Below are 24,954 nucleotides of genomic sequence, written 5' to 3'. Positions count from 1 at the left end.
AAAATCCTACAATGTGATTGGATATTTTTTTCTCAATTTGTCTGTCATAGTTGACGTGTACCTATGATGAAAATTACAGGCCTCTCTCATCTTTTTAAGTGGGAGAACTTGCACAATTGGTGGCTGACTAAATCATTTTTTCCCCCACTGTACCTTTTTTTGGGTGGGGACAAGTGACTTGAGCTTTTGGACAAGTAAAACATCTGTCCTACTTGCCTGAAGGACAAGTGGCAAAGAAAGTTTATTTCAAGCCTTGTGGCTGGTAAGGAATCTGAGTGGGTGGTAGATTTTTATCTTGCTGGTGTACCAAAAAGTTAATTTAAGGTTTGCATATCTCTATCCAGTACCTTGGTTCTCCCACACACCTATAGTATGGATTGAGTCGACCAGTTCGACTGGAGATGTTCTTAGATGGTCAAAGATCTGTTAGACTTCTGAATAACCTCCTATTTGTTATGATTGTGAAATGATGTACTCAGTGTGTTGTCCTCTACAGAGGACATTGAGTCTTCCAAGCAGCAAGACTCGGACTCTGAGGAGCAGGAGAGAGGAGCAGACCCCCGCTCTGCTGCTGCCTCCTCCCAGCCCCAGAGAGTCGCCCTCTTTCCTGGGATGGACCCCTCCACTCTCAAGGTGAGCCTCCTCAAGAGAAACAGATGTTGTCTGGAAGGCAGAGAGTTGACCAGGAGTGTAATGTAATGTTGTCACTCATACTGATGTGAAAAATGAGCCTTTGATATGTTCTCTTGGTGGTTTCCCCCCTCTGTTTGGCAGGCCCAGCTCAAGAAGAGAGGCGACTCTGACAATCAGACAGACGGAGCCGCCCCATCTCCCTCCCAGCTGTCCCGTTCTCCTAAATCCCCCTTCCTGCCCCGGGCATCCCTTGTGCTGCCCCCCTCCGGAGGGAAAGAAAATGGGTAAGATGGTGACCCTGTCTCTTCCCTCTGTTCAGCCTGGATCTAATAACCCAAACCAGGGATTGTTGAGATAGTCAGACCAGAAGTATGTACCATGTGTAATGATTGTGCCTCCCTTTGTCTGTCTGTGTGTCTTCTTAGGGAGGAGGCCTCACCACAGTGGCTGAGAGAGCTGAAGTCTAAGAAGCGCTTGAGTCAGTATGAAAATGACAGCTAAGTGTGAATGAGCAGGTAAGCGCTCTTCTTCTCCCAAATGTTTAAATCTACTTCCATAGGGTACTTGTGCCCTTGGCAATAAACGTGACATTTTACCACATTTTCAGAATTAGACAATAATATTAAAGTGTGTCTGTTTTGCAAGTAAATAACCCTAAAATACTGATGGTTTGTATCTGTTTGCATCCTCTGTGTAGGTTGCCTTAAAACTGAATAATCTGTTGGAGAATTGGAGACAGAAGCCTTAACCTTTGACCCTGAGAAGATGGAAACTGCTGCTGTAATTTGTCATCTGTTTGTTCATTTTATCTGTTCTCTTCCTGCCTGGGTCACATACATGTGCATGGTGCCTTTTGCAGACAACCTTGGTCTTATGGATGAAACGAGCCAGGGTAAACATCTGGCTGCTCGCCTCCAGCTTGTTCATTTCCTTTGCATAGAGCCACTTTACCCTCTCACCTGACAGGGGAGACTACGGAAGGGGGGAAACCCATTCTCTCCTGTCAGGTTGCATTTCAGGACTGGTTAAACTTGTGGGACCACACGCCTCTTAACCTGGAAGTGGTTCAATAAGCTGGAGGACAGGGTAGTACCTCCACAAGATATAATTGTATTTCTTTTTTAAATGTATTTTTCAGGTTAGTCTATGAGTTCCTATGTGTAGCTATCAGTCAAGGGGTGTTGGTAATAGTCAACAAGCATTGCCATAGGATAACATTTTATTTTATTTTTTGTCATTGATCATAAAGAACAAAAACACTGCTGAACTAATGGTCAGCCAGGCTGTATATTATGTGTTAGTAATAAATATGGTATCTAATCATGAAATGTTATATTTGTATTGTTGCTAATTTGAAAGATGAATCATAACATGTCAGAGTGCTAGTTTTGTATGGAGAGCATTTCAAGTATCACTACAGCAGAGGCTCCCAAGCCCATTCCTCTGATACACTCAGTGACTGATGTCATGAACTAACTGAGAATCTGTTGTGTTGACCTAATGCAGCCCCTTTTAACTGAGGCAGCAGCTACTCTTCCTGGGGTCCAGCAACATTAAGGCAGTTATATACAATTACAAATATTACATGACATTACATTTCACAACACATTGTGTTCCCTCAGGCCTCTACTCTACTACCACATATCTACAATACAAAATCCTTGTGTAGGTGTGTGTAGAGGGTGTGTGTGGTGGAAAAGGGGAAGGGTTAATCACATTGGAGCTCTCTCAATTACACTCCTACACACACACACACGAAAAACACTAATCAGCCTGTTCTTCCTCCCTTTACCTTCACTTACCTCTTCAGTGTAAGATCAAATGATTGTGTGTAATACTGATGGATGAGTGCGTAAGGATTGCAAGAAAAATGGTCTAACTGTATGTGTTACCAATGAGCCATACATTCAATGTGCACTCCCTAGGTTCTGTTTTATCCGGATGTCTGCAACACATCTCCCATTTAGAGAGAGAGATTTTACCCACCTATTCTTTTATCACTACATCACTGTTGACAACATTTGTGCATGCACAATCTCGGCTCCTTTTCCGTCATGCTCAGACACTGAATTTACACACCAAGTGTGCAGTGGTACAATCATATAGTCTGGATATCATTGATCATGGATTCATCCACAGAACTGTTATGGTCCCATTGTGCACATGGTCAGTGCAGCAGTGTGGATGTATAGTGGAATGGTAGGAGTATGGCTTACACTAATCCAGTGGGGAATGTGAGTCAAGTATATTGTTTTGAGATGAGGGTGGGTGGTTATTTTACCCTATTTTACGGCACGACTGTCTATTTGCACCAGTTGTTTTAGAGCTCAGAGCTGACTTGGGCCATGCCCCTGACCATGTTAGCCATGCCCCTGACCATGTTAGCCATGCCCCTGACCATGTTAGCCATGCCCCTGACCATGTTAGCCATGCCCCTGACCATGTTAGCCATGCCCCTGACCATGTTAGCCATGCCCCTGACCATGTTAGCCATGCCCCTGACCATGTTAGCCATGCCCCTGACCATGTTAGCCATGCTCCACTGGCCCACTACTTCCATTAAGTACTTTGTCACTTAATTTCACTACAGCACTGGCTATTCTGTTGTGTCCCACCATCCACATTTTCATAGGCCGATGTTGGAACGCTAATGCAATGGAAGTGAATGTGTTGATTGAATCTTTGGAGTCGTTGCCCCTATGGTGTCCATGGCGTTTGACTTTGTCATGACTTTTGTCAGTTTGATTAAATTTTTTATTATCTCTCTTATTTTATTTTTGAAAGTAAAATATGTATATTACACTGTTATAATGCCAGTGTCCAAAATTGTAACTTCTTAATAAAATGTACTGAGTTGAGTTTCTGACTTTGATGTAATTATTGGGATAAATGTTACTTCTGCATTACACCAATTTCAGCTCAGACCCACCCTCTCCAGTCTGCAGTATTATGAAGCTCGATTGTTGTCTATTTTTGGTGTGGGGTATAACAGAGGTCGATAGTGTTTGGTGTAGGGAGGTATAGGAGAGGTATTGTGTGGGGCGGTATAGGAGAGATGGAGGGTCAGGGTTTGGTAAATGAAGGTATACAAAACATTGAGAACACCTGCTCTTTCCATGACAGACTGACCAGGTGAATCCAGGTGAAAGCTATGATCCCTTATTGATGTCGCTTGTTAAATCCACTTCAAATCAGTGTAGATGAAGGGGAGGAGACATGTTAAATAAGGATTTTTAAGCCTTGAGACATGGATTGTGCATGTGTGCCATTCAGAGGGTGAATGGGCAAGACAAAAGATTTAAGTACCTTTGAACGGGGTATAGTAGTAGGTGCCAGGCGCACCGGTTTGGGTCAAGAACTGCAACGCTGCTGGCTTTTTCACGCTCAACAGTTTCCCATGTGTATCAAGAATGGTCCACCACCCAAAGGACATCCAGCCAACAACTGTAGGAAACATTGGATTCAACATGGGCCAGCATTCTAGTCTGTGCGCTGACGAATTAAGGCTGTTCTGAGGGCAAAAGGGGAGGGGTGCAACTCAGTATTAGGAAGGTATACTCAGTGTATGATTTCAACAGGATATAGTGAAAGGAGATCAATGTTAGGTTAGTTTTTGGTGAATTGTTTGGTTCCCCATTGTGAGTTTGGTGATATTGGTGAGAATGGTGTGAGGAGGTTAGCTGATGTCTAGACTGCTGGGTGTGGTTAGAGTGTATGCGTGGGAGAGGTGTGAGCGTGTACCCATTTGTGCTGAGTGGGGCTGTTTGCTGAATCCTCTTGGCTCCCTCTCCGTGTGCCCACACACCATGCACTGGCAGCCAGGCAGACGGGCAGGGTAGCATGTGCCAACACATCTGCCTATTGAGAGGCAGTGTTATGGACACAATGTGAGCGACAGACTTGCTGTATCAACAGCTCCCCCTTTTCTGCTGTTGTGGCCAGAAATAAACCATAAATACCCCCCCTGCCCACCAACGGCTCAACCCCAAACACCAAGTGGCACACAGAGAGAGAGGCTACCAATACACAGCAGGCATATCCAGGTAAAACCAGCTTGGTTCTGCACAGCAGGATAACCAGGGTTTTCATTGACCTTTGAACTTTACATAAAAAGAAAAGGAGACTCCACAGCCATGGTTGTTGACAGGGATGGAGAAGGAGAGGTTTAATGGGAGGGGTAGGAACAAGAGTTTAGTATAATGGAGTGAGTTGAGTTGTTGGTAAAACTGCATATGATAGAGATTGATAGGTTTGTAGAGTTGGTTAAGATATAATAAAAAAAATAAGAATACCAAATTCTAAGGTATGATTGAGCAAATGAGGAGTTTGCAGAATAGAGTATTATGGAATGTGTATTGTTTGTAGTGATGGGTTTGATTGAGTCGGGGGTTGCAGAACTGGTTACGATACAGTCTGAGGCTTGCAGATTTTGACAATATAGACAGGGAAAGATGGAATCACTGGAGCTGAAATGTTGCGCATTAGGGTATGAGAATAACATGTATCTTCATGGGGGATGACTCTGGGCCCTAGTTATAGCCTACGGTCAGGAAAAACTCCTGGCCCCAGGACAAAGTTAGGGTAGATAAATAGTGGCCTCCTGGAGATAGAAAGGGTAGAACGCAGCCCTCAGGTCCTTATTCTCAGCTCAGTCTGCACCAATGTCCTCTTCTGCTCTCTGAAGTGGACGCAAATGTTGACTGATTCTGAGAGGACTGATGGTCATCACCGTGAAATGAATGCCATGATGGCGTCTGTGTTTCTCCTGTCTCTGTCTCTCCTGATTGTGCTCTTGAAAGAGGAGTAACCAGTGGACCAGGAGGATGTCGGAGCAGCAGAACGCCCCTGAACAACTGGCTGCAGGGAAGAGCCAGGGTGGAGCAGGAGCCACTTACAAGGTACTGTATCCTCCTCTGTCGTCTGTGTATTTCTCCCTATACTCTTGTGATCTCGCTCTTCATTTCTTTTTCCGTCCTTTGTCCACTACTCTATTTTCCCCACTTGTCTATCTGCCCTCTTTGTATTCCTTACTCCCCCCATACCTTTCCTATCTTTATATTGGCAGCTTTACTTTGTCAATATTTCTCTCTTTCCTCGCTTTCTCTGATCTAGGTGGTGCTGTTTGAGTTTGAGAATTTCCAGGGTCGCAAGGCTGAGTTTTCTGCCGAGTGTAAAGATGTTTCAGAGAAGGGCTTGGAGAAGGTGGGCTCTGTGCTGGTTGAGTCTGGCCCGTGAGTACTGGTGCATTGGTGTCATTCACAGACACACTTTCTTACACATACATAATGTGTTTTCAGGCTCAGGTTAAATGTTGTGTTAACAAAAAAAAGGAATACTATCTCTGTACACAGCATCTTACATGCTGAGGAGACATATTCTAACAGCCTCATCCTTCTCCTCTCTCTTGTCAGATGGGTGGGGTATGACCGCCAGGGGTTTGCAGGTGAACAGTTTGTTTTGGAGAAAGGCGAGTATCCACGCTGGGACACCTGGACCAACAGCCAGTACAGCTATTCCTTCTGGTCCATGCGGCCACTCAAAGTGGTGGGTAGCACTCACACAATGTCTCAACATGCTCAACATACTCACTGACCATGTTTACCATCTCACCGCTCTGCATTCCCTACCAATCTCAAATCAACATTCTCTTACCATTTCAGCACATATTTAGCATTCCAGCACTCCCCTGTTTATCTCAACACTCACAGATTATCTCAACACTCTTTAACCATTGTAGAACGCCATGTACATCTCAACAGTCACTTATCTCAGCAGACGGCTCTCATTGACTATCTGAATACTCACTGATTACCTCAAGCCTCAATCTCAAGAGTCAGCTTTCAGTTACCATCTTAACACTGAGTGTGTCGGTCTGTCTGTGTGTGTGCATATCTCAATTTCTCCTCTTTAGGATAGTGCAGAACACAAGATTCATCTGTTTGAGAGTCCAGGCTTCACTGGTAAAAAGATGGAGATTGTTGATGATGACGTTCCCAGTTTGTGGGGACATGGTTTCCAAGATCGCGTAGGAAGTGTCAAGGCTCTCAACGGAACGTAAGAGCTCCCTTTCACCCTCTCTCAAGTTCTTCCTGTTTCACCTGCTCTCTATCTCTCTCTCTCTCTGTCTTTTGCTGTTTTTCTCATGTCTCACTTCGTCTTTCTTCTGAAAACCTTAAAAAGATGGTAAATTATTCTGTCATATATTTTAGTCCTGTCTCATGGACTCCTTCTCTGTTCCTTTGTTCCAGATGGGTCGGCTACATGTACCCAGGCTACAGGGGACGCCAGTATGTGTTTGAGCGTGGAGACTTCAAGCACTGGAACGACTGGGATTCCCCTGCACCTCAGATCCAGTCTGTCCGGCGTGTGAGGGACATGCAGTGGCACAAGAGGGGGTGTTTCACCATCCCTGCTCCTGCCCCTGACCCAGCTCCTGCCCCTACCCCAGCACCCGAACCCCCTGCCCCCCCTGCCGCTGCTGGGGCCAGCTGAAGAGGACTCTGATCCACCTCCCCCCCAGAGCCTCTTCCATGAGCCTCTTCTTACAACCAGTGCCTGCCCTCTGCCTCACCCTAACCATGGCAAATGCTGCTCCTGCTTAGTGAGAAGTGCTATGTATGTTTCAGTGGCGAATAAAGTTTGTTTGACCAGATTGTGTTTGTTGGTGCTGTTTCTATTGTTGGTACAGACTTAAATGGACAGAGAGATAGGCCTACTTATTCATCTTATCATATTTCTCTAATGCCAAATCAGTGTGTCTTGTTTGCAACAAACTGTCCCTGTTTGCAAATAATTAAATCTGAGACATCATTAGGAATCTGAGCATGGTAGTTTCAAAAGTTAGGCCTACCTTTCCACCCCAGACAGAGTTGGCCTACCGTAAGCTTTAACTGCTGGCTAAACCCAACGAGAGAAGGTCACAAGTGTTTCCCTAAAAGCTGTCTGGGTTTCAACATATTCTATTGAACAGAAAGTGAATAGCTTAATCAATTGATTGTGGCAGAATTAGATGACTTCCCAAGCAAAGTCATATTCTTTGTCTCCTCAGCTATAGAAGGTTGTAGCTCAGCCTTTGAATGTCAAAGAAATGAAACAATGATATCCCCATATGCATCGGAGTCACGTCTTTCCTGGGTATTTTACAGCTTGTTTCTAGTAAAAAGCGTCCCAAACCAAAGCGCTCTTATACACTGAGTATTCCAAACATTCGGAACACCTTCCTAATATTGAGTTTCATCTACCCCCATTTGCCCTCAGACCAGCCTCAATTCGTCGGGGCATGGACTCTACAAGGTGTCGAATGCGTTCTACAGGGATGCTGGCCCATGTTTGACTCCATTGCTTCCCACAGTTGTGTCAAGTTGGCTGGATGTCCTTTGGGTGGTGGACCATTCTTGATACACACGGGAAACTGTTGAGCGTGAAAAACCCAGCAGCGTTGCAGTTTATGACACAAACCGGTGAGCCTGGCACCTACTACCATACCCCATTCAAAGGCACATCAATCTTTTGTCTTGCCCATTCACCCTCTGAATGGCACACATACACAATCAATTTCTAAATTGTCTCAAGGCTTAAAAATCCTTATTTAACATGTCTCCTCCCCTTCATCTACACTGATTGAAGTGGATTTAACAAGTGACATCAATAAGGGATCATAGCTTTCACCTGGGTTCACCTGGTCAGTCTGCCATATAAAGAGAAGGTCCTTAATGTTTTGTATACTCAGTGTAGATCATTTTATATAATTAGATCTGTTTTATTTTCTTCAAAATCTTAAAAACTAACAAAGGGTAGGCTTGTGCTTTTTGCCATTTTCTATAATAAAAGGTAGGCCTATGGCATACCTTCTCATTCCCCCTCAATTCGAGTCTTGGTTTTCACTTAACTGCCCTTCACTGACATGGAAGGAAGTAGGCTATTTAAAGAGTGCATGGTGGGTGGAGGAATTGACCGATAAATCTATGGATATAGCAGCCTATAGCCTAATTTCATCTGTCAAACAGTTAGGTCTACCTCTTATTTCTTAAATAGTAAGAAATAGGCTCCAACACAAAGCCCTCTTGTTGTTAGTAAAGTCTCATTAAAATGAAGATGGTTTAAATGAATTATGCCTACTCGAATTTGTCTACTTTCAGCACCATGTAGTGTCCATTTCCGATTGATTGTGCTGCGGCTGCTACTTCAAGTTTCAGCACCACAATGTAAGTTACTACAATCTGGCCAGTTGAGGCTCCTCAGAGGAAGGGGAGGACCATCTTCCTTAGTGAATTTCATAAAAGTAAAAATAGTGAAACATTAAAAAAGTTAGTTTTTAGATAAAAGTATACTAAATATATTCACGTCACCAAATAATTGATTAAAACACACTTTTTTGCAATGAAGTTCTACAGTAGCCTCAACAGCACTCTGTAAGGTAGCACCATGGTGTAGCCGGAGGACAGCTAGTTTCCGTCCTCCTCTGGGTACATTGACTTCAATACAAAACCTAGGAGGCTCATGGTTTTCACCCCCTTCGATAGACTTACACAGTTATGCCGGAGGACATCCTCCAACCCATCAGAGTTCTTGCAGCATGAACTTACATGTTGTCCATCCAATCAAAGGATCAGAGAATGAATCTAGTACTGAAAGCATAAGCTACAGCTAGCTAGCACTGCAGTGCATGAAATATGGTGAGTATTTCACTCAAAGAGAAAGACAATAGTCGAAGAGTTAAAATGTATTTATTTAAAAATGAAGGAGAAGCAAGAGAGAGAGAGAGAGAGAGAGCTAGCTATATTTTGTTGTATTTTTTCACTTTCACTTAGCTAGCGAATGCAGCTAGCTAGTTTAGCCTACTCAAACACCTGGCTCAAACAGAGAAGGATGATATTTTAGCTAGCTGGCTATGGCTATCCAACACTGGAACTCTTCCAAGTCAAGGTAAGCTTTTGGTTTTATTAATTTATTGCCACCGGGGCCAGCCGGTGTAACTGTTAAACCGCTTGCTGACTGTACACTGTACTGCATGATTGTAGTGGGTTTACTAACGCGTAGGTTCTAGTAGCTATGTTGACTATGACGTTAGCTGATATGGTGAAAACGATGTAGGCTGTGTGTGGCGGTTAGCGGTTATGATATGAAGGTTTGGTTTGTAAAGGTTTTTTAGTCTGGTCACAGACAGCTGGTGTGTTGTGCACTGAAGTCCACAAGCTAAGGGAAAAGGTGAAAGGAGGAGAGCACGTAGATGCGAGAAGGAATTATACAATGAGCAAAATGATCATGCTGTTTGTATGTGGCTACTATGAAAGTGAACCGTGTTTGCGTGTGATCAGGGGTGTATTCATTCCGCCGATTCTGTTGAAAAGCGTTTCTTAAATGGAAGCAACTGTTGGACTAATAATTACACCCTAGATCAGCTTGGAAGCTCTTGGACTACTTATCATATTCAAATGGTTATGAACAACATATCCACTATCAATCAAACATGGGTATTGTCCTATCATGGTCAAACACTTGACAGGGACAGATGTATGCGCACTGGGTATGAATAGAGGCCTCTACTCATAGAGGGTAGACCAGCCCCTCAGTGCCATAGGTAGGTCATTCTTCTCATTCTCTGTACCTGGCTCAGGTGAGGTCTGCATCAATGTGCTCTTCTGCTCTCTGAGATGGAAGCAGAACTTGACTGATACAGTATAAAAATAAACATTTATTGTGAGAGTATTGATGGTCATCATGGTGAAATGTTCAGGTTTCAAAGAAATCCCATAATAGTTTTGTGATGACACACTACAATAACAACATTGTGGGCCTGTGCTACTATACAGTATAATTATGCAAGAATATGTAAATACTGTAAATATTTGTCATATACAGTTGAAGTCGGAAGTTTACATACACTTAGGTTGGAGTCATTAAAACTTGTTTTTTCAACCACTCCACACATTTCTTGTTAACAAACCATAGTTTTGCCAAGTCAGTTAGGACATCTACTTTGTGCATGACAAGTAATTTTTCAAACAATTGTTTACAGACAGATTATTTCACTTATAATTCACTGTATCACAATTCCAGTGGGTCAGAAGTGTACATACACTAAGTTGACTGTGCCTTTAAACAGCGTGGAAAATTCGAGAAAATGATGTCATTGCTTTAGAAGCTTCTGATAGGCTAATTGACATAATTTGAGTGAATTGGAGGTGTACCTGTGGATGTATTTCAAGGCTAACTCAAGATAATAATGATCAGAAAGTGTATTCCAGGTGAAGATAGAGACGGGGCAATGGTTTAGGTAGGTGGTCAATGTCAAGGATCTCCATCTTGGATTCAGCCCATACAGGCCTAGGGTTGTGTAAATACCTTTGAGTGCCAATATTTTTACTATTCAATAAACTACATCTCATTCTGCTCTATTAATTTCCCCATTCCAACATGTGCATGTTGACACAACCACACAAATCCTTACCCTAAGCCAAGTTTATCCAGTGCACTGCAATGCATTTGATTCTATTCACAGCACTGCACAAGTTCCACCTGTGCACTCAGCCTGGTCTCATATACTAGATGTAACATAGTAAATATAAATCTGCGATGCTAAAATTAAATAATAATAATCATATGCCATTTAGCAGACGCTTTTATCCAAAGCAACTTACAGTCATGCGTGCATACATTTTTGTGTATGGGTGGTCCCGGGGATTGAACCCACTACCCTGGCGTTACAAGCGCCGTGCTCTACCAGCTGAGCTACAGAGGTATGATATGTTACATTTGGTATAGTTACATAAGAGTAACCCTTTAACCTAACTCATAAACTTAACCCTAACCCCTAACCCTAACCCCTAGCCTAGCTAACATTAACCAGCTAGCTAACGTTAGCCACCTACATACCTTGCTAGAATTGTACGCTTTACATTTGTTTAACATATTGTACGTTTTACACATTCATAATATACAGGTAAAAGTCAGTAAATTAGAATATTTTGAAAAACTTGATTTATTTCAGTAATTGCATTCAAAAGGTGTAACTTGTACATTATATTTATTCATTGCACACAGACTGATGCATTCAAATGTTTATTTCATTTAATTTTGATGATTTGAAGTGGCAACAAATGAAAATCCAAAATTCCGTGTGTCACAAAATTAGAATATTACTTAAGGCTAATACAAAAAATGGATTTTTTAGAAATGTTGGCCAACTGAAAAGTATGAAAATGAAAAATATGAGCATGTACAATACTCAATACTTGGTTGGAGCTCCTTTTGCCTCAATTACTGCATTAATGCGGCGTGGCATGGAGTCGATGAGTTTCTGGCACTGCTCAGGTGTTATGAGAGCCCAGGTTGCTCTGATAGTGGCCTTCAACTCTTCTGCGTTGTTGGGTCTGGCATTCTGCATCTTCCTTTTCACAATACCCCACAGATTTTCTATGGGGCTAAGGTCAGGGGAGTTGGCTGGCCAATTTAGAACAGAAATACCATGGTCTGTAAACCAGGCACGGGTAGATTTTGCGCTGTGTGCAGGCGCCAAGTCCTGTTGGAACCTGAAATCTCCATCTCCATAGAGCAGGTCAGCAGCAGGAAGCATGAAGTGCTCTAAAACTTGCTGGTAGACGGCTGCGTTGACCCTGGATCTCAGGAAACAGAGTGGACCGACACCAGCAGATGACATGGCACCCCAAACCATCACTGATGGTGGAAACTTTACACTAGACTTCAGGCAACGTGGATCCTGTGCCTCTCCTGTCTTCCTCCAGACTCTGGGACCTCGATTTCCAAAGGAAATGCAAAATTTGCTTTCGTCAGAAAACATGACTTTAGACCACTCAGCAGCAGTCCAGCTCTTTTTTTTTTTTTTTCCCAGGTGAGACGCTTTTCGCGCTGTTTCTTGGTCAACAGTGGCTTGACACGAGGTATGCGGCAGTTGAAACCCATGTCTTTCAAGCGTCTCTTGGTGGTGGATCTTGAAGCCCTGACTCCAGCAGCTGTCCACTCCTTGTGAATCTCCCCCACATTTTTGAATGGGTTTTTTTCACAATCTTGACTAGGGCGCGGTGATCCCTATCGCTTGTACACTTTTTCTGACCACAGTTTTTCCTTCCCTTTGCCTCTCTATTAATGTGTTTGGACACAGAGCTCTGAGAACAGCCAGCCTCTTCTGCAATAACCTTTGTGTCTTTCCCTCCTTGTGCAATGTGTCGATGGTCGCCTTTTGGACAGCTGTCAAATCTGAAGTCTTCCCCATGTTTGTGTAGGCTTCAGAACTGGACTGAGAGACCATTTAAAGCCCTTTGCAGGTGTTTTGAGTTAATCAGCTGATTAGTTTGTGGCACCAGGTGTCTTCAAAATGTAACCCTTACACAATATTCTAATTTTGTGACACACGGAATTTTGGATTTTCATTTGTTGCCACTTCAAATCATCAAAATTAAATGAAATAAACATTTGAATGCATCAGTCTGTGTGCAATGAATAAATATAATGTACAAGTTACACCTTTTGAATGCAATTACTGAAATAAATCAAGTTTTTCAAAATATTCTAATTTACTGACTTTTACCTGTATAATACGAATTGTAATTCATAACATATCATACAAAATGGTTCATGGACATCCACAAATGAATACATACCATTCGAAACCTAACATATCATACTAAATGGAATATCTCGGATTTACGTACAGAATAATATGAAATGCACTGAGACCAGGTTGCAGTACTAGGTCTCCCTCTGATTTCTCCAACCCTGCTCCAGTTTCCCACTGTGCCACATTCATTACCTCCAACCAACTATAAATACTCTACCAACTATATTTATTTCTACCAATTTACAGTAATATCTACATTCAACAAGTGCAATTTCCTCCAGTGACTGCATCCAACCAGTGAAACACTAAACCCTCTTGTTGACAGCTCACATTGGTGTGCAACTCTGCTCTTCTCCTGCCAACTGGAGAAAGCTGGCTTGTCAGCTTGGTACAGATGACCTCTGGAACTGAAAGCTTCCATCTTTGGCAATAATAGGCTAACTGTTATAGTATGCCTTGCTTGCACTTACATTAAATGATGGTCATGCGTCGTCGCAATCCGTCGTAATCTTCGCTCTCTCTCTCCCACTACTCTCTCCTCTTCTATCATATTATCTCTCCCTTCCGCTAAATCCTTCTCCTTTCTGTCTACTGACGCTTCGAACCTACTCTCCTCCTTTTCCGCATCCTTTGACTAATGCAGGTTGTTTTTGCAGCTTTTTCTTTAGTTGTTAAATGTACATTCTACACACATTTTACATACATGGCCCTTTTTTTTTTTACAGTAGTTAAATAGCAAGAATAAAGTAATTTGATATTTTTATATACATTACATCTAGATAGATAGTACTTATACATTATACATCGTGTTCAGTCATCATAACTATTAAAGAACATGAGCTTTTAAACCCACCCCTCAGCTACTCTCAGTCCATCCCACCTATCTCCGTAAACTGCCCTCTTATGATTTCCATGTGTCATATATTTTTCAACTGTGCTGTTTCACATAAATTCTGAAGCTGTCTAATCGCATAGTATCTACAGATTGTAAGTTAAATATGAATATTTTTACTAAAATTATTATTATATTGTTGATTGATTGACTATGGTTTTCCAAATCTCCCAACAGTGCTATTTGTAGGGTTAATTTTAGATAAATGTTGTTGATTTTTCAGCCATTCCTGAACCTGTGGCCAGAAACAAGCTATGTAGAAGCAATACCAAAATAAGTGATCTAATGACGCTTTCTCTTCATAGCAAAATCTGCAGAGTTGAGATGTTTGTATGCCTCATAAACATAACATTATGTTTGTGGCAAGAATTTTGTATAATCATTTAAATTGAAAACAAAGTTTTGAAGCAAGCATTGTAAACCATATACCACGGAGTCGGCACATCAAACATATCTTCCCAACTATTTTGCAACCTGTATGGCGCCGCGTTCAACATTTTGGTCCTCAAGTAAAACTGATATTTGTATTTATTTAGCCAATTTTGGTCTTTAATAAAGGGCAAACAAACAAGATTCCTACCTTCTCCCCCTTCCACGTGCCTCCTCCATTTTTGCGGTATTCTTGTAATCAGTTGGTTGTAATTTCGGATAGAGCAAACATTTCCATATAACCGATGTCTGTTAACTGCACATGTGACATAACTCCACCTTTCCTATTCATAATATCATTAACAAAGATAATTAATTTTAACATTTTTCCCATAAATATATTTTTTTATCAATTAGTATATTTGAATTTAACCATATTATTTGTTGTAATATTTGTTCTGTCTTTTCTGGAGGACGAAACTGAAATTGCAACCAGGTTTGGATGGCTTGTTTTAGAAAGGGCAATATTTTGAAAAAGGGGTGAGAGGTTGTAATCTGGATAAAGGGAAAAAGGCAATTGTTGAACAAGGGATGAACCATTTTTACTTATCTACTGGAGAACCAGTTTGGGTTTAAGTATAACTTTTGTATGACTGATGCTTTTAGTGATAGGTTTAACGCTTTAATATTTATGAATTTTAGCCCCCCGAACTCATATTAATTATATAAATAAGCACGTTTTATTTTGTCTGGCTTGCCGTTCCAAATAAAGTGAAATATACTTTGCTCAAATAATGTAAAAGACACATCATTCGGCGTAGGCAGGGCAATAAGTAAATAGCTCAACTGGGATGGATATGACTAAAGAATTAATCAGGGTCATTTTTTCACAAATATACAGGTATTTACCTTTCCATGGTAGCAAGATCTTATCTATTTTTGCAAACTTTCTGTTAACATTTGTTGGAGTAAATTCCTTTATTTCTTTCGGGATATGAATACGGAGTATGTCCACTTCACTGACCATTGTATTGGTAAAATACACGGTAGGTTGGCATTTATTGGGATGACTGATGTACTGGAGGCAGCTCTGCAGGGTAGTCACTAGCTGGCACAGCCACAAAGTCATAAAACATGATTTTAAACCAACCCCTAACCTTAGCCACACTGCTAACCTTACATGAAGACCAAAATGCTATTTTTACGATATATAATTTTGAGTTTGCAGCTGGCCCATCTAGTGGAAATCACTCAGCTCTGCCTACAGGACAAGATTAACCCCAATTTCAACCTGCAACTCTCACTATCCGGGTTCCTCCCGGCCTGCTCGACCCTCCCCTCCCGCTCCGTGGTGAGTGACTCACTGTGAGCTCACAGAACAGGGCTGCTGGCAGCTGAGCGAAAATGGAGGAAAACTAAACTTCCGGAGGACCTATAATCCTTCCACTCCCTCCTCTATACCTTCTCTTCCTCTGTATCCGCTGCTAAAGCTGCTTTCTATCGCGCAAACATCAATGCTGTGACTAGCTCCTGCAGGTTCATGCTCTTACTACATCCGTAGAGTACGACCCTTCCTCACACAGGAAGCAGTGTAGGTCCTAATCCAGGCACTTGTCATCTCCCATTAAGACTACTACAACTCTCTGTTGGCTGGGCTCCCTGCTTGTGCCATCAAACCCCTGCAATTTATCTAGAACGCCACAGCCCACCTGGTGTTCAACCTTCCCAAGTTTTCCCATGTCACTCAGCTTCTCCCCACACCCAGCTGGCTTCCAGTCTAAGCTCACATGCACTACAAGACCATGGTGCTTAACTACAAGGCAGCAAGGGGCACTGCTCCTCCCTACCTTCAGGCTATGCTCAAACCCTACTGCCAATCCTGAGCACTCCATCCTGTCCGCTCTGGTCTTTTCCTACTAGCACTGACTTTGCTGATAACTACTTTTGAGGGAAAATGTACACTGAACAAAAATATAAACACAACATGTAAAGTGTTGGTACCATGTTTCATGAGCTGAAATAAAATATCCCAAAAATTTTCCATACGCACAAAAAGCTTAGTTCTCTCAAATTTTGTGCACAAATTTGTTTACATCCATGTTAGTGAGCATTTCTCCTTTGCCAAGATAATCCACCTGACAGGTGTGGCAGATCAACAAGCTGTTTAAACAGCATGATCATTACACAGGTGCACCTTATGCTGGGGAGAATAAAAGGCCACTTTAAAATGTGCAGTTTTGTCACACAACACAATACCACAGATGTCTCAAGTTTTCAGGGAGCGTGTAATTGGAATGTTGATTGCAGGAATGTCCATCAGAGCTGTTGCCAGATAATTTAATGTTAATTTCTCTACCATAAGCTGCCTCCAATGTCGTTTTAGAGAATTTGGCAATATGTCCAACAGGCCTCACAACCGCAGACCACGTTTAACCACGCCAGCCCAATAGCTCCACATCCAGCTTCTTCACCTGCGGGATGGTCTGAGACAAGCCTCCCGGACAGCTGATGAAACTGTGGGTTTGCACAACCGAATAATTTCTGCACAGTCAGAAACCATCTCAGGGAAGCTCATCTGCTAGCTCGTCGTCCTCACCAGGTTCTTGACCTGACTGCAGTTCGGCATCGTAACCGACTTTAGTGGGCAAATGTGCTCTTCATGGATGAATCCTGGTTTGAACTGTACCGGGCAGATGGCAGTATGGCGTTGTGTGGGTAAGCGGTTTGCTGATGTCAACGTTGTGAACAGAGTGCCCCATGGTGACGGTGGGGTTATGGTATGGGCAGGCATAAGCTACGGACAACGAACACACAATTGCATTTTATCAACGGCAATTTGAATGCACAGAGATATCGTGACGAGATCCTGAGGCCCATTGTCGTGCCATTCATCCGCCACCATCACCTCGTTTCAGCATGATAATGCACAGCCCTATGTCGCAAGGTTCTGTACACAATTCCTGGAAGCTGAAAATGTCCCAGTTCTTCCATGGCCTGCATACTCACCAGACATGTCACCCATTGAGCATGTTTGGGATGCTCTGGATCGACGTGTACGACAGCGTGTTCCAGTTCCCGCCAATATCTAGCAACTTCGCACAGCCATTGAAGAGGTGTGGGACAACATTCCACAGGCCACAATCAACAGCCTGATCAACTCTATGCGAAGGAGATGTGTCGGGCTGCATGAGGCAAATGGTGGTCACACCAGATACTGACTGGTTTTCTGATCCACGCTCCTACTTTTTTTTTTTTTAAGGTATCTGTGACCAACAGATGCATATCTGTATTCCCAGTCATTTGAAATCCATAGATTAGAGCCTAATTAATTCATTTCAATTGACTGATTTCCTTATATGAACTTTAACTGAGTATAATCTTTAAAATTGTTGCATGTTGCGTTTATATTTTTGTTCAGTGTACTTGCTATGACTGTGATATGTGGTTGTCTCACCTAGCGATCTTAAGATGAATGCACTAATTGTAAATGACTAAAATGTAAATGTAAAATGTAAATTATCTCCAATAGAAATCATTGCCAATAACGACCCAATTACTGGTTATTATGTTAACCATTATTCCTATGGAAGAGTAAACTGAAATACTAGATATTGTAAGTTAAATCAGTCCCTTTCGATCAATTTGGCACTCTCCCTTCTCTATCTCATCCTCTTACTCTCTCCCTCTCTGGTGGTCCAGGCATACAGGCAGCTCTCATTGTAAGTGTGGGACTCTTGGCACTGATTGTGCTGAATCATGTGGATATCGAACAATGACCGGCTGGATGAAATTGACAACTAATGAAATAACTTTGAGGGGGAGTGAGAAGGGGGGCCAGGCAGAGCGGTGACCCTACAGTCCCGTCTGCTCGGCCTATTGCAGGCTGATCTGGAGGGTGGCTTGGATGCAGAGGAGTGTTGGCAGAGTTTCCACCCCTGAGCGCGCCGTATATATTGAGCTCGGCATGCCATCACAAACACACTGGCACAGACAGGTACTGGTAAGAGATTCACGTCCGTCGCTCTCCACATTAATTTATTTTGTTATAATTTTGATCCAACTTTGTCTAGATTTTTAAAACAAACATAATTTTGAGATTAGTTTATTTAAATGTTGGGATAACATAATTCTTTGACATTATACATTAAACTATTTAACTTACAAACAAATAGATTAACATGAGGACTGTTTCAATTTAACTGCTTTTGCTGGAATCTTTTTTAGTAGGGGACTTTTGTTTACATACATGAACCAGCTTCATGCAGAATTTAACTGCAGATTTTCTGGCACTATTATTTCATGTTTTTGCCACTATCCTATCAAACTGCAAACTACCCATTGGAATATAAACATTTGTAATGAGTCTACTGGACCGTAAAACTATGTTGTTCTCTGTACAGTTTCATCATAACCCATCCGGTTCACTATGGCCACAGACCACCAGAACCCTGCATCCAAGCAGCAGCAGCCAGGCACCAGTGCTTTCAAGGTGAGGCGGAGATTGGGGAGGGAGAGGCAGAGGAGGGCAGGAAAGAGGGATGGGTAATGGTGGGGCAAGGCATGGTGGATCAGGGACAATGACACACTGCAAGGTTTTTCAAAGCAGAAGTTACGCAGTATTCAACATCATTTCCCTGTACAACTTGAGATGCCGACAGGCCGAGCACAGCAAGGAGACCTAAACATACATTTTGTTTCTCCCTGTCTTCCACAGTTGATCATCTATGAACAGGAGAACTTCCAGGGGCGTTGCCATGAGCTGACTGGTCCCTGTAACGACCTCCAGGAAGCAGACGTGGAGAAAGTGGGCTCCATACTGGTGCTGTGTGGACCGTGAGTGTGGCTCAGAGATAGTATGATAGAGAGAGGGAAAGAGAGAGAGGGAGTATGAGTAAGAGTTAAAAAAACCCAGAAAGATAGAAAGAGACAAAAACAAAGAGGGTTAGATAGAGGTGTGTGATTGTTTGTATGTGTGTGTGTGTGTCGGAGGGAGGGGTAGATATGGTGTGATTATCAAACAATAGAAAAAAAGGGATTGCTGATTGGATAAATTAAAATGGTTCTGTACAGGAAAACAAACACTTCCAGAACATTCCATAACACAAATATAGTCACTGCATTGTGCACACGGCACAGTATGTATATTCACCTTTAATCTTGTTTTTGTCATCCTTCACTTCCCCCCCTTCCCCCCCTCCACCACCTTGTGCCCTCCTCATCTTGACTCATCTGTGCTTTCTCAGATGGGTGGGATACGAGCAGGCTAACTGTAAGGGGGAGCAGTATGTGTTTGAGAAGGGGGAGTATCCTCGCTGGGATTCCTGGACCAACAGCAGACGTAGCGACAACATCTTTGCATTCCGCCCCATTAAAGTGGTAACACAGCACCCCCTTTGTTACTACAACACACATCAGCCATTTTCTTCAGCCATTTTGTAGATTCTCTGTGACTGTTTCTTATGGTGTGTTTTCTATTCTCCTCACAGGACAGCCAGGAGCACAAGATTGTCCTTTATGAAAACCCCAGTTTTGCGGGGAAGAAGATCGAGATCATAGATGATGATGTTCCCAGCTTCCACGCACACGGATACCAAGAGAAGGTCTCCTCTGTCAGAGTTCAGAGTGGCACGTGAGTCTGTCCGCCAACAGCAGAGTTATATCTGCCCCAACATTACCATATCATATTGCTATTTTCTCCTAATTACATGTATTGATCTTATCTCCATGGCTTTCTTCTTTAAATACTTTTCTAAAAAAAAATCTCTCCCATTCCATGAATCTCACACCTCTGCTGGTTGTGTACCAGTTGGGTGGGGTACCAGTATCCTGGCTACAGAGGCTATCAGTACCTGTTTGAGAAGGGTGAATACAAGGACAGTGCTGAGTTTGGTGCCCAGTTCCCTCAGATCCAGTCCGTCAGGCGCATCCGAGACATGCAGTGGCACCAGAGGGGAGTTTTTCACCCTGCCGCCGGCACCAACTAAGCTTATATGACTCTTTCCTGCACCAAGCCCTGACCCCTGCAACCCTGCGCCTTCACACACCCCTCCCCCCTCACCTACTCAAAATTGCATTTTGATGCCTATTGCCATTGTTTCCGTAGCACCATCCTTTAAAGCAAACTAATAAATCCTTGTTGCTTACATTTCAAGTGGTTGTGTGACTGAACTTTGTTCTCCTGTATTGTTTATCTGAACAAAAAATTTACCTTTCAATTACTGAGCCACAACAGCATATATTGCTTTCCAGACAAAAATATGTAGGTGGAAGAGTGATTGGATGATGAATAATTGTAATGGTATCAAATTTAAAACTGAATATGTGACTTGGTCCAATTTCATAGGGGGCCTTTAAAAGTCTGCAGATACTATCAGAACCTCATCATTATATGAAACAGAATGCTACAGAGGAATCCAGTAACTAGAGGAAATAGTGCATTATTATTATAATATGCTGTGATTGGTTACCCGTCAAGCATTGACATTGACGTAATTTCCTGTCATGAATAACAACACCGGAAAAGAAAGAAGAACATGAAGTAGCATCGGTAAGATACTATTAGCAGCAAGTTTAGACATGATACACAGAGCTACGACCACTGCTACATAGTCGTAGGCGAGACTTTACATACTTTCAATTGGAGTTTGGTAACGCGTTTAAATACAGTTTAAGTAAGTGCTAGCTAGCTAGCATATTTAGCTAACTTGCTAGCTAGGAGATAACTGTTATTTGCACAGGTTGTCCAGTATTCTGAAGAAACTTCAGTCTATCTGCAGAACCCTTAGCTGTCTAGTAACGTTAGTCTGTTGACATCCTATAACTCTTATAACACAGATGAATACTTCAACCTTGTAAGGGGTCATTTATGCTATTGCCTTCATATAGCAAACTCCTGTCATCCACAGTCAAGATGCCAGTCCTCTGTAGCAGCTGTGCTGAGAAGCGTGCAGTGCTGAAACGTCCAAAGACGGCCCATTCCCTGTGCAAAGAATGCTTCTTCTGGGCCTTTGAGGAGGAGGTGCATCAGACAATAGTGTCAGCGCAGCTCTTCAAACATGGAGAAACTGTGGGCATTGGTGCCTCGGGTGGGAAGGACTCCACTGTGCTGGCACACATCATGAAGGTCCTAAATGAGCGCTATAACTATGGCCTGAAACTACTGCTACTGTCAGTGGACGAGGGCATCACAGGTTACCGTGACGACTCCTTGGAGACTGTGAAGAGGAACCAGCAGCAGTATGAGCTGCCTCTGAAGATTGTATCCTATGAGGAGTTGTATGGCTGGACCATGGATGCCATTGTGAAGCAGGTCGGACGGAAAAACAATTGCACTTTCTGTGGTGTGTTCCGAAGGCAGGCACTGGACAGGGGAGCCATGATGCTGAAGGTTGATAAGATATGTACAGGTAATATATAAGAAACATATTCTTATTGATCAGGCTTATTTGATCTCTTATTTCAGATTAGGTGTACTTTAAATAGTCCCTCCAGGATTTTGCAATTCTTCGATCACCGCACTACAAAAATCAATTTTAACCAATCAACCATTTTATACTTTTACAGCATAAAATGGTTTGATCAAGCAACATGTCAACAAACTTTTTTCGCTTCGTCAGCGCATTTTCGTGACAAATTAGACAAAATTTGCTCAAATTGCCATGCAAATGTAATCAATACCTCAGCAAAATCAAGAATTTTGGCCTGCAACTATCACAAAAAAATGGCGAATTCCTGGAGGGACTGATTTTTAAACACGGTTCCTGTGTGTGATTCTGTTCTCAGGTCACAATGCTGACGATGTGGCAGAGACAGTTCTGATGAACGTCCTCCGAGGAGACATCGCCCGTCTGCGTCGCTGCACTGCCATCAGCACAGCCAGCGAGGGCGAGGGGGTGGTGCCACGCTGCAAGCCCCTCAAATATGCTTACGAGAAGGAGATTGTCCTCTACGCCTATTTCAAGAAGCTGGACTACTTCTCCACAGAGTGCATCTACTCCCCCAACGCCTACCGAGGCCACGCCCGCACCTTCCTGAAAGACCTGGAGGCTGTGCGGCCCAGCGCCATCATGGACGTCATCCACTCTGGGGAGAACCTGTCAGTGAGGGAGGGCGTGAAGATGCCCGTTCAGGGGACCTGCAGCCGCTGTGGCTACATCTCCAGCCAGGCGTTGTGTAAGTCCTGTGTGCTGCTGGAGGGTCTGAACCGCGGCCTGCCCAGACTAGGAATCGGAAAGCACCACCGCCTCCACAAGAAGATCCTATCACAGCAGCCTCTGACCCAGGTAGAGGAGAGGAAGCTCAAGGCTGTGGACTTCTGAGAGGCAAATAGGCAGAACAGGATCACCACCACTGTTTCTGTTAAGTGACACTTTGAAATTAGTGACCCAAGATGACACAACCAGATGTGGAGTTGTTTTTAAGGTTCAGCTTGGAATTGAAGTAGAGATGTTACGTTGCCTCTAATGAAAGAGTAGCCAGAGGTGTCCCTTGTCAGCCACTCAAATCAATGTTATTGGTCGTGTACACAGATATCCACACCTTGTTATTTGATTTTCAACATTGCAGAACCAATTTTATTTTTGTAAACTTAAGTTTACAATTTTAATTTAGAAAATAAAGACATGGCATGGACAAAATTATTGACACCCCGGAGCTAGTACATGGTTTCACTGCCCTCGGCCCAGATAACTGCCAACTATGCTTATTGTAGCTATCAATGAGATTGCTGCACCTTCCCACTGGCAATTTGGCCCACTGTTCAGCAGCAAACTGCTCTAATTCTTAAATGTTTGAGGGGTGCCCTCCACCAACTGTTGTTTTCAGCTCTCGCTATAGGTTATGGATGTGATTCAGATCTTTTCTTTTCGCAGGCCAATCCAGGGCCCGGTTTCCCGATAGCGATGGAACTTAGTCATCTTGGTTGTAATTTGAAGTGTCTTTTTATACGTTGATTGTTTATCAATTGCAAAGACATTGGCAACTTTGTATTTGTAGTCAACTTTGTTTTGAAGTTATCAGTGGTTACAGAGAGGCGGATAAACCATGTGATTCAATGTTTAGCAGAGATCCTCTGTGTAAAACGGGAGGGCAAAGAAAGCATCTAACAACGCACTTAGCGGTTCTACGAGTGGTCTGAGGCAGGCGTTAGATTATGAGCGTTTAAATGCAACGTTAATAACGATGGTTTTGGGAAACAGCTCAGCGATTTAACGATGCTCCTACGAAGGTTCTAGCGATGAACTTAGCCATAAGATGCTTTTGGGAAACTGGTCCCTGAACAGTCCAGCATCTCTTGAACCATTCCTGGGTACTTTTGATGTGTGTTTGGTGTCGTTGTCCTTCTAGAAGACCCACAACCTTTAACAGAGACAGATTTTTTGGACACTGGGTTGATTATTGGACTCCAAAACACCGTGATAATCTGTTGATTTCATGATGTCTTGCACACATTCAAGGCCCCCAGTACCCGAGGCAGCAAAGCAACCCCACAGCATTATCGAACCTCCCCCAATTTTGATTGTAGGGAGGGTGTTATTTTCTTTGAATGCTTAATTTGGTCGTTGGTAAATATAGGAAGACCTGACTGCTGAAAGAGACAAGAAAGCCTGGTGGAACTTCTCCAAAACCCAACTAAACAAGCCAAAATCCTGGGGGAAATGTTCTGTGGTGTTTTTACTGATGACCAAATGAAGCATTCAATGAAAATAACTGTCTACAAACAAAGATGATGGAGGTTTGATAATGCTGTGGGGTTGCTTTGCTGCCTCGGGTACTGGAGGCCTTGAACGTGCAGGCATCATGAAATCAACATATTATCAGGTGTTTTATAATATAAGATAATATGCCATTTAGCAGACGCTTTTATCCAAAGCGACTTACAGTCATGCGTGCATACATTTTTGTGTATGGGTGGTCCCGGGGATCGAACCCACTACCTTGGCGTTACAAGCGCCGTGCTCTACCAGCTGAGCTACAGAGGACCACTAGTTTTAGAGTCCAATGTTAAACCCAGCATCCAAAAGCTGTCTCTGCATTGAAGGTTCTGGGTCTTCCAGCAGGACAACGACCCCAAAAACGCATCGAAAAGCACCCAGAAATGGTTCAAGAAGAGGTGCTGGACTGTTCTGGAGTGGCCAGTGAATAGTTCAGATCTGAAATAGAGAATTATTTAAGAAAAATGTAAGGATGCCATTGTAAATTTGGCTGTAACTGTAAATGGTTTGTATAGACAGTATATGAATAGAAAGGTGTGTACAGCAGTAGTTATATAGGATGAGCCATGACTAGAATACAGAATATACATATAAAGTGGGTAAAACAGTATGTAAACATTAAAGTGACCAGTGTTCAGTGACTATGTACATAGAGCAGCAGTCTCTAACGTGCAGGGTAGAGTACAGGGTGATAGCCGGCTAGTGATGGCTATTTAACAGTCTGATGGCCTGGAGATAGAAGCTGTTTTTTAGTCTCTCGGTCCCAGCTT

At 42.9% G+C, this 24,954-nt stretch overlaps 4 protein-coding genes across 6 annotated transcripts in view; all 4 read left to right on the top strand.

Annotated features, from left to right (window-relative positions):
* The window catches only part of si:ch73-138n13.1, a 39,376-nt gene extending 37,148 nt beyond the window's left edge, over positions 1-2,228 (top strand). Inside the window, exons 10-13 of the mRNA XM_041862404.2 lie at positions 497-633; positions 775-917; positions 1,059-1,148; positions 1,331-2,228. Coding sequence (XP_041718338.2) covers positions 497-633; positions 775-917; positions 1,059-1,134 — 356 coding nt within the window. The 3' untranslated portion in view covers positions 1,135-1,148; positions 1,331-2,228. The remainder of the gene's footprint in view (positions 1-496; positions 634-774; positions 918-1,058; positions 1,149-1,330) is intronic.
* A 3,221-nt stretch (positions 2,229-5,449) lies between these two features.
* On the top strand, positions 5,450-7,253 carry LOC121551292 (beta-crystallin B3-like). Its single transcript, XM_041863863.1, has 5 exons — positions 5,450-5,531; positions 5,746-5,864; positions 6,045-6,177; positions 6,545-6,687; positions 6,882-7,253. The coding sequence occupies exons 1-5, from the start codon at positions 5,457-5,459 to the stop codon at positions 7,123-7,125; spliced, it is 714 nt and encodes a 237-aa protein (XP_041719797.1). The 5' UTR covers positions 5,450-5,456; the 3' UTR covers positions 7,126-7,253.
* An 11,617-nt stretch (positions 7,254-18,870) lies between these two features.
* LOC121551299 (beta-crystallin B2-like) lies at positions 18,871-20,622 on the top strand. The gene is made up of 5 exons (XM_041863873.1): positions 18,871-18,960; positions 19,186-19,304; positions 19,715-19,847; positions 19,958-20,100; positions 20,278-20,622. Exons 1-5 carry the CDS (start codon positions 18,898-18,900, stop codon positions 20,453-20,455), a joined length of 636 nt encoding a protein of 211 aa, XP_041719807.1. The 5' UTR covers positions 18,871-18,897; the 3' UTR covers positions 20,456-20,622.
* A 274-nt stretch (positions 20,623-20,896) lies between these two features.
* Positions 20,897-23,666, top strand: LOC121550550 (cytoplasmic tRNA 2-thiolation protein 1-like). Of its 3 annotated transcripts, none has more exons than XM_041862858.2 (3): positions 20,897-21,018; positions 21,377-21,877; positions 22,254-23,666. In XM_041862858.2, exons 2-3 carry the CDS (start codon positions 21,382-21,384, stop codon positions 22,787-22,789), a joined length of 1,032 nt encoding a protein of 343 aa, XP_041718792.1. In that variant the 5' UTR covers positions 20,897-21,018; positions 21,377-21,381; the 3' UTR covers positions 22,790-23,666. The 3 variants fall into 3 exon arrangements, with proteins under 3 accessions (XP_041718792.1, XP_041718794.1, XP_041718791.2); XM_041862860.2 differs by lacking the exon at positions 20,897-21,018 and adding an exon at positions 21,063-21,118; XM_041862857.2 differs by lacking the exon at positions 20,897-21,018 and having other exon boundaries at positions 21,155-21,877.
* Positions 23,667-24,954: the final 1,288 nt, after the last annotated feature.

This window comes from Coregonus clupeaformis, chromosome 18, assembly GCF_020615455.1.
Source record: "Coregonus clupeaformis isolate EN_2021a chromosome 18, ASM2061545v1, whole genome shotgun sequence".
In the NCBI taxonomy this organism is placed as follows: domain Eukaryota; kingdom Metazoa; phylum Chordata; class Actinopteri; order Salmoniformes; family Salmonidae; genus Coregonus; species Coregonus clupeaformis.
This window is presented reverse-complemented; position numbering and strand designations above follow the sequence as displayed.

Bases quoted from the DNA above. Each gene is read 5' to 3' on its own strand.
- LOC121550550 (XM_041862857.2), top strand. From the start codon at position 21,337: ATGCTATTGCCTTCATATAGCAAACTCCTGTCATCCACAGTCAAGATG. The intron at 21,878-22,253 runs GTAATATATAAG...TTCTGTTCTCAG, and splicing joins GGTTGATAAGATATGTACAG to GTCACAATGCTGACGATGTG.
- LOC121551292 (XM_041863863.1), top strand. From the start codon at position 5,457: ATGTCGGAGCAGCAGAACGCCCCTGAACAACTGGCTGCAGGGAAGAGC. The intron at 5,532-5,745 runs GTACTGTATCCT...TCTCTGATCTAG, and splicing joins GAGCAGGAGCCACTTACAAG to GTGGTGCTGTTTGAGTTTGA. The intron at 5,865-6,044 runs GTGAGTACTGGT...CTCTCTTGTCAG, and splicing joins GTGCTGGTTGAGTCTGGCCC to ATGGGTGGGGTATGACCGCC.
- LOC121551299 (XM_041863873.1), top strand. From the start codon at position 18,898: ATGGCCACAGACCACCAGAACCCTGCATCCAAGCAGCAGCAGCCAGGC. The intron at 18,961-19,185 runs GTGAGGCGGAGA...TGTCTTCCACAG, and splicing joins CAGGCACCAGTGCTTTCAAG to TTGATCATCTATGAACAGGA. The intron at 19,848-19,957 runs GTAACACAGCAC...TTCTCCTCACAG, and splicing joins CATTCCGCCCCATTAAAGTG to GACAGCCAGGAGCACAAGAT.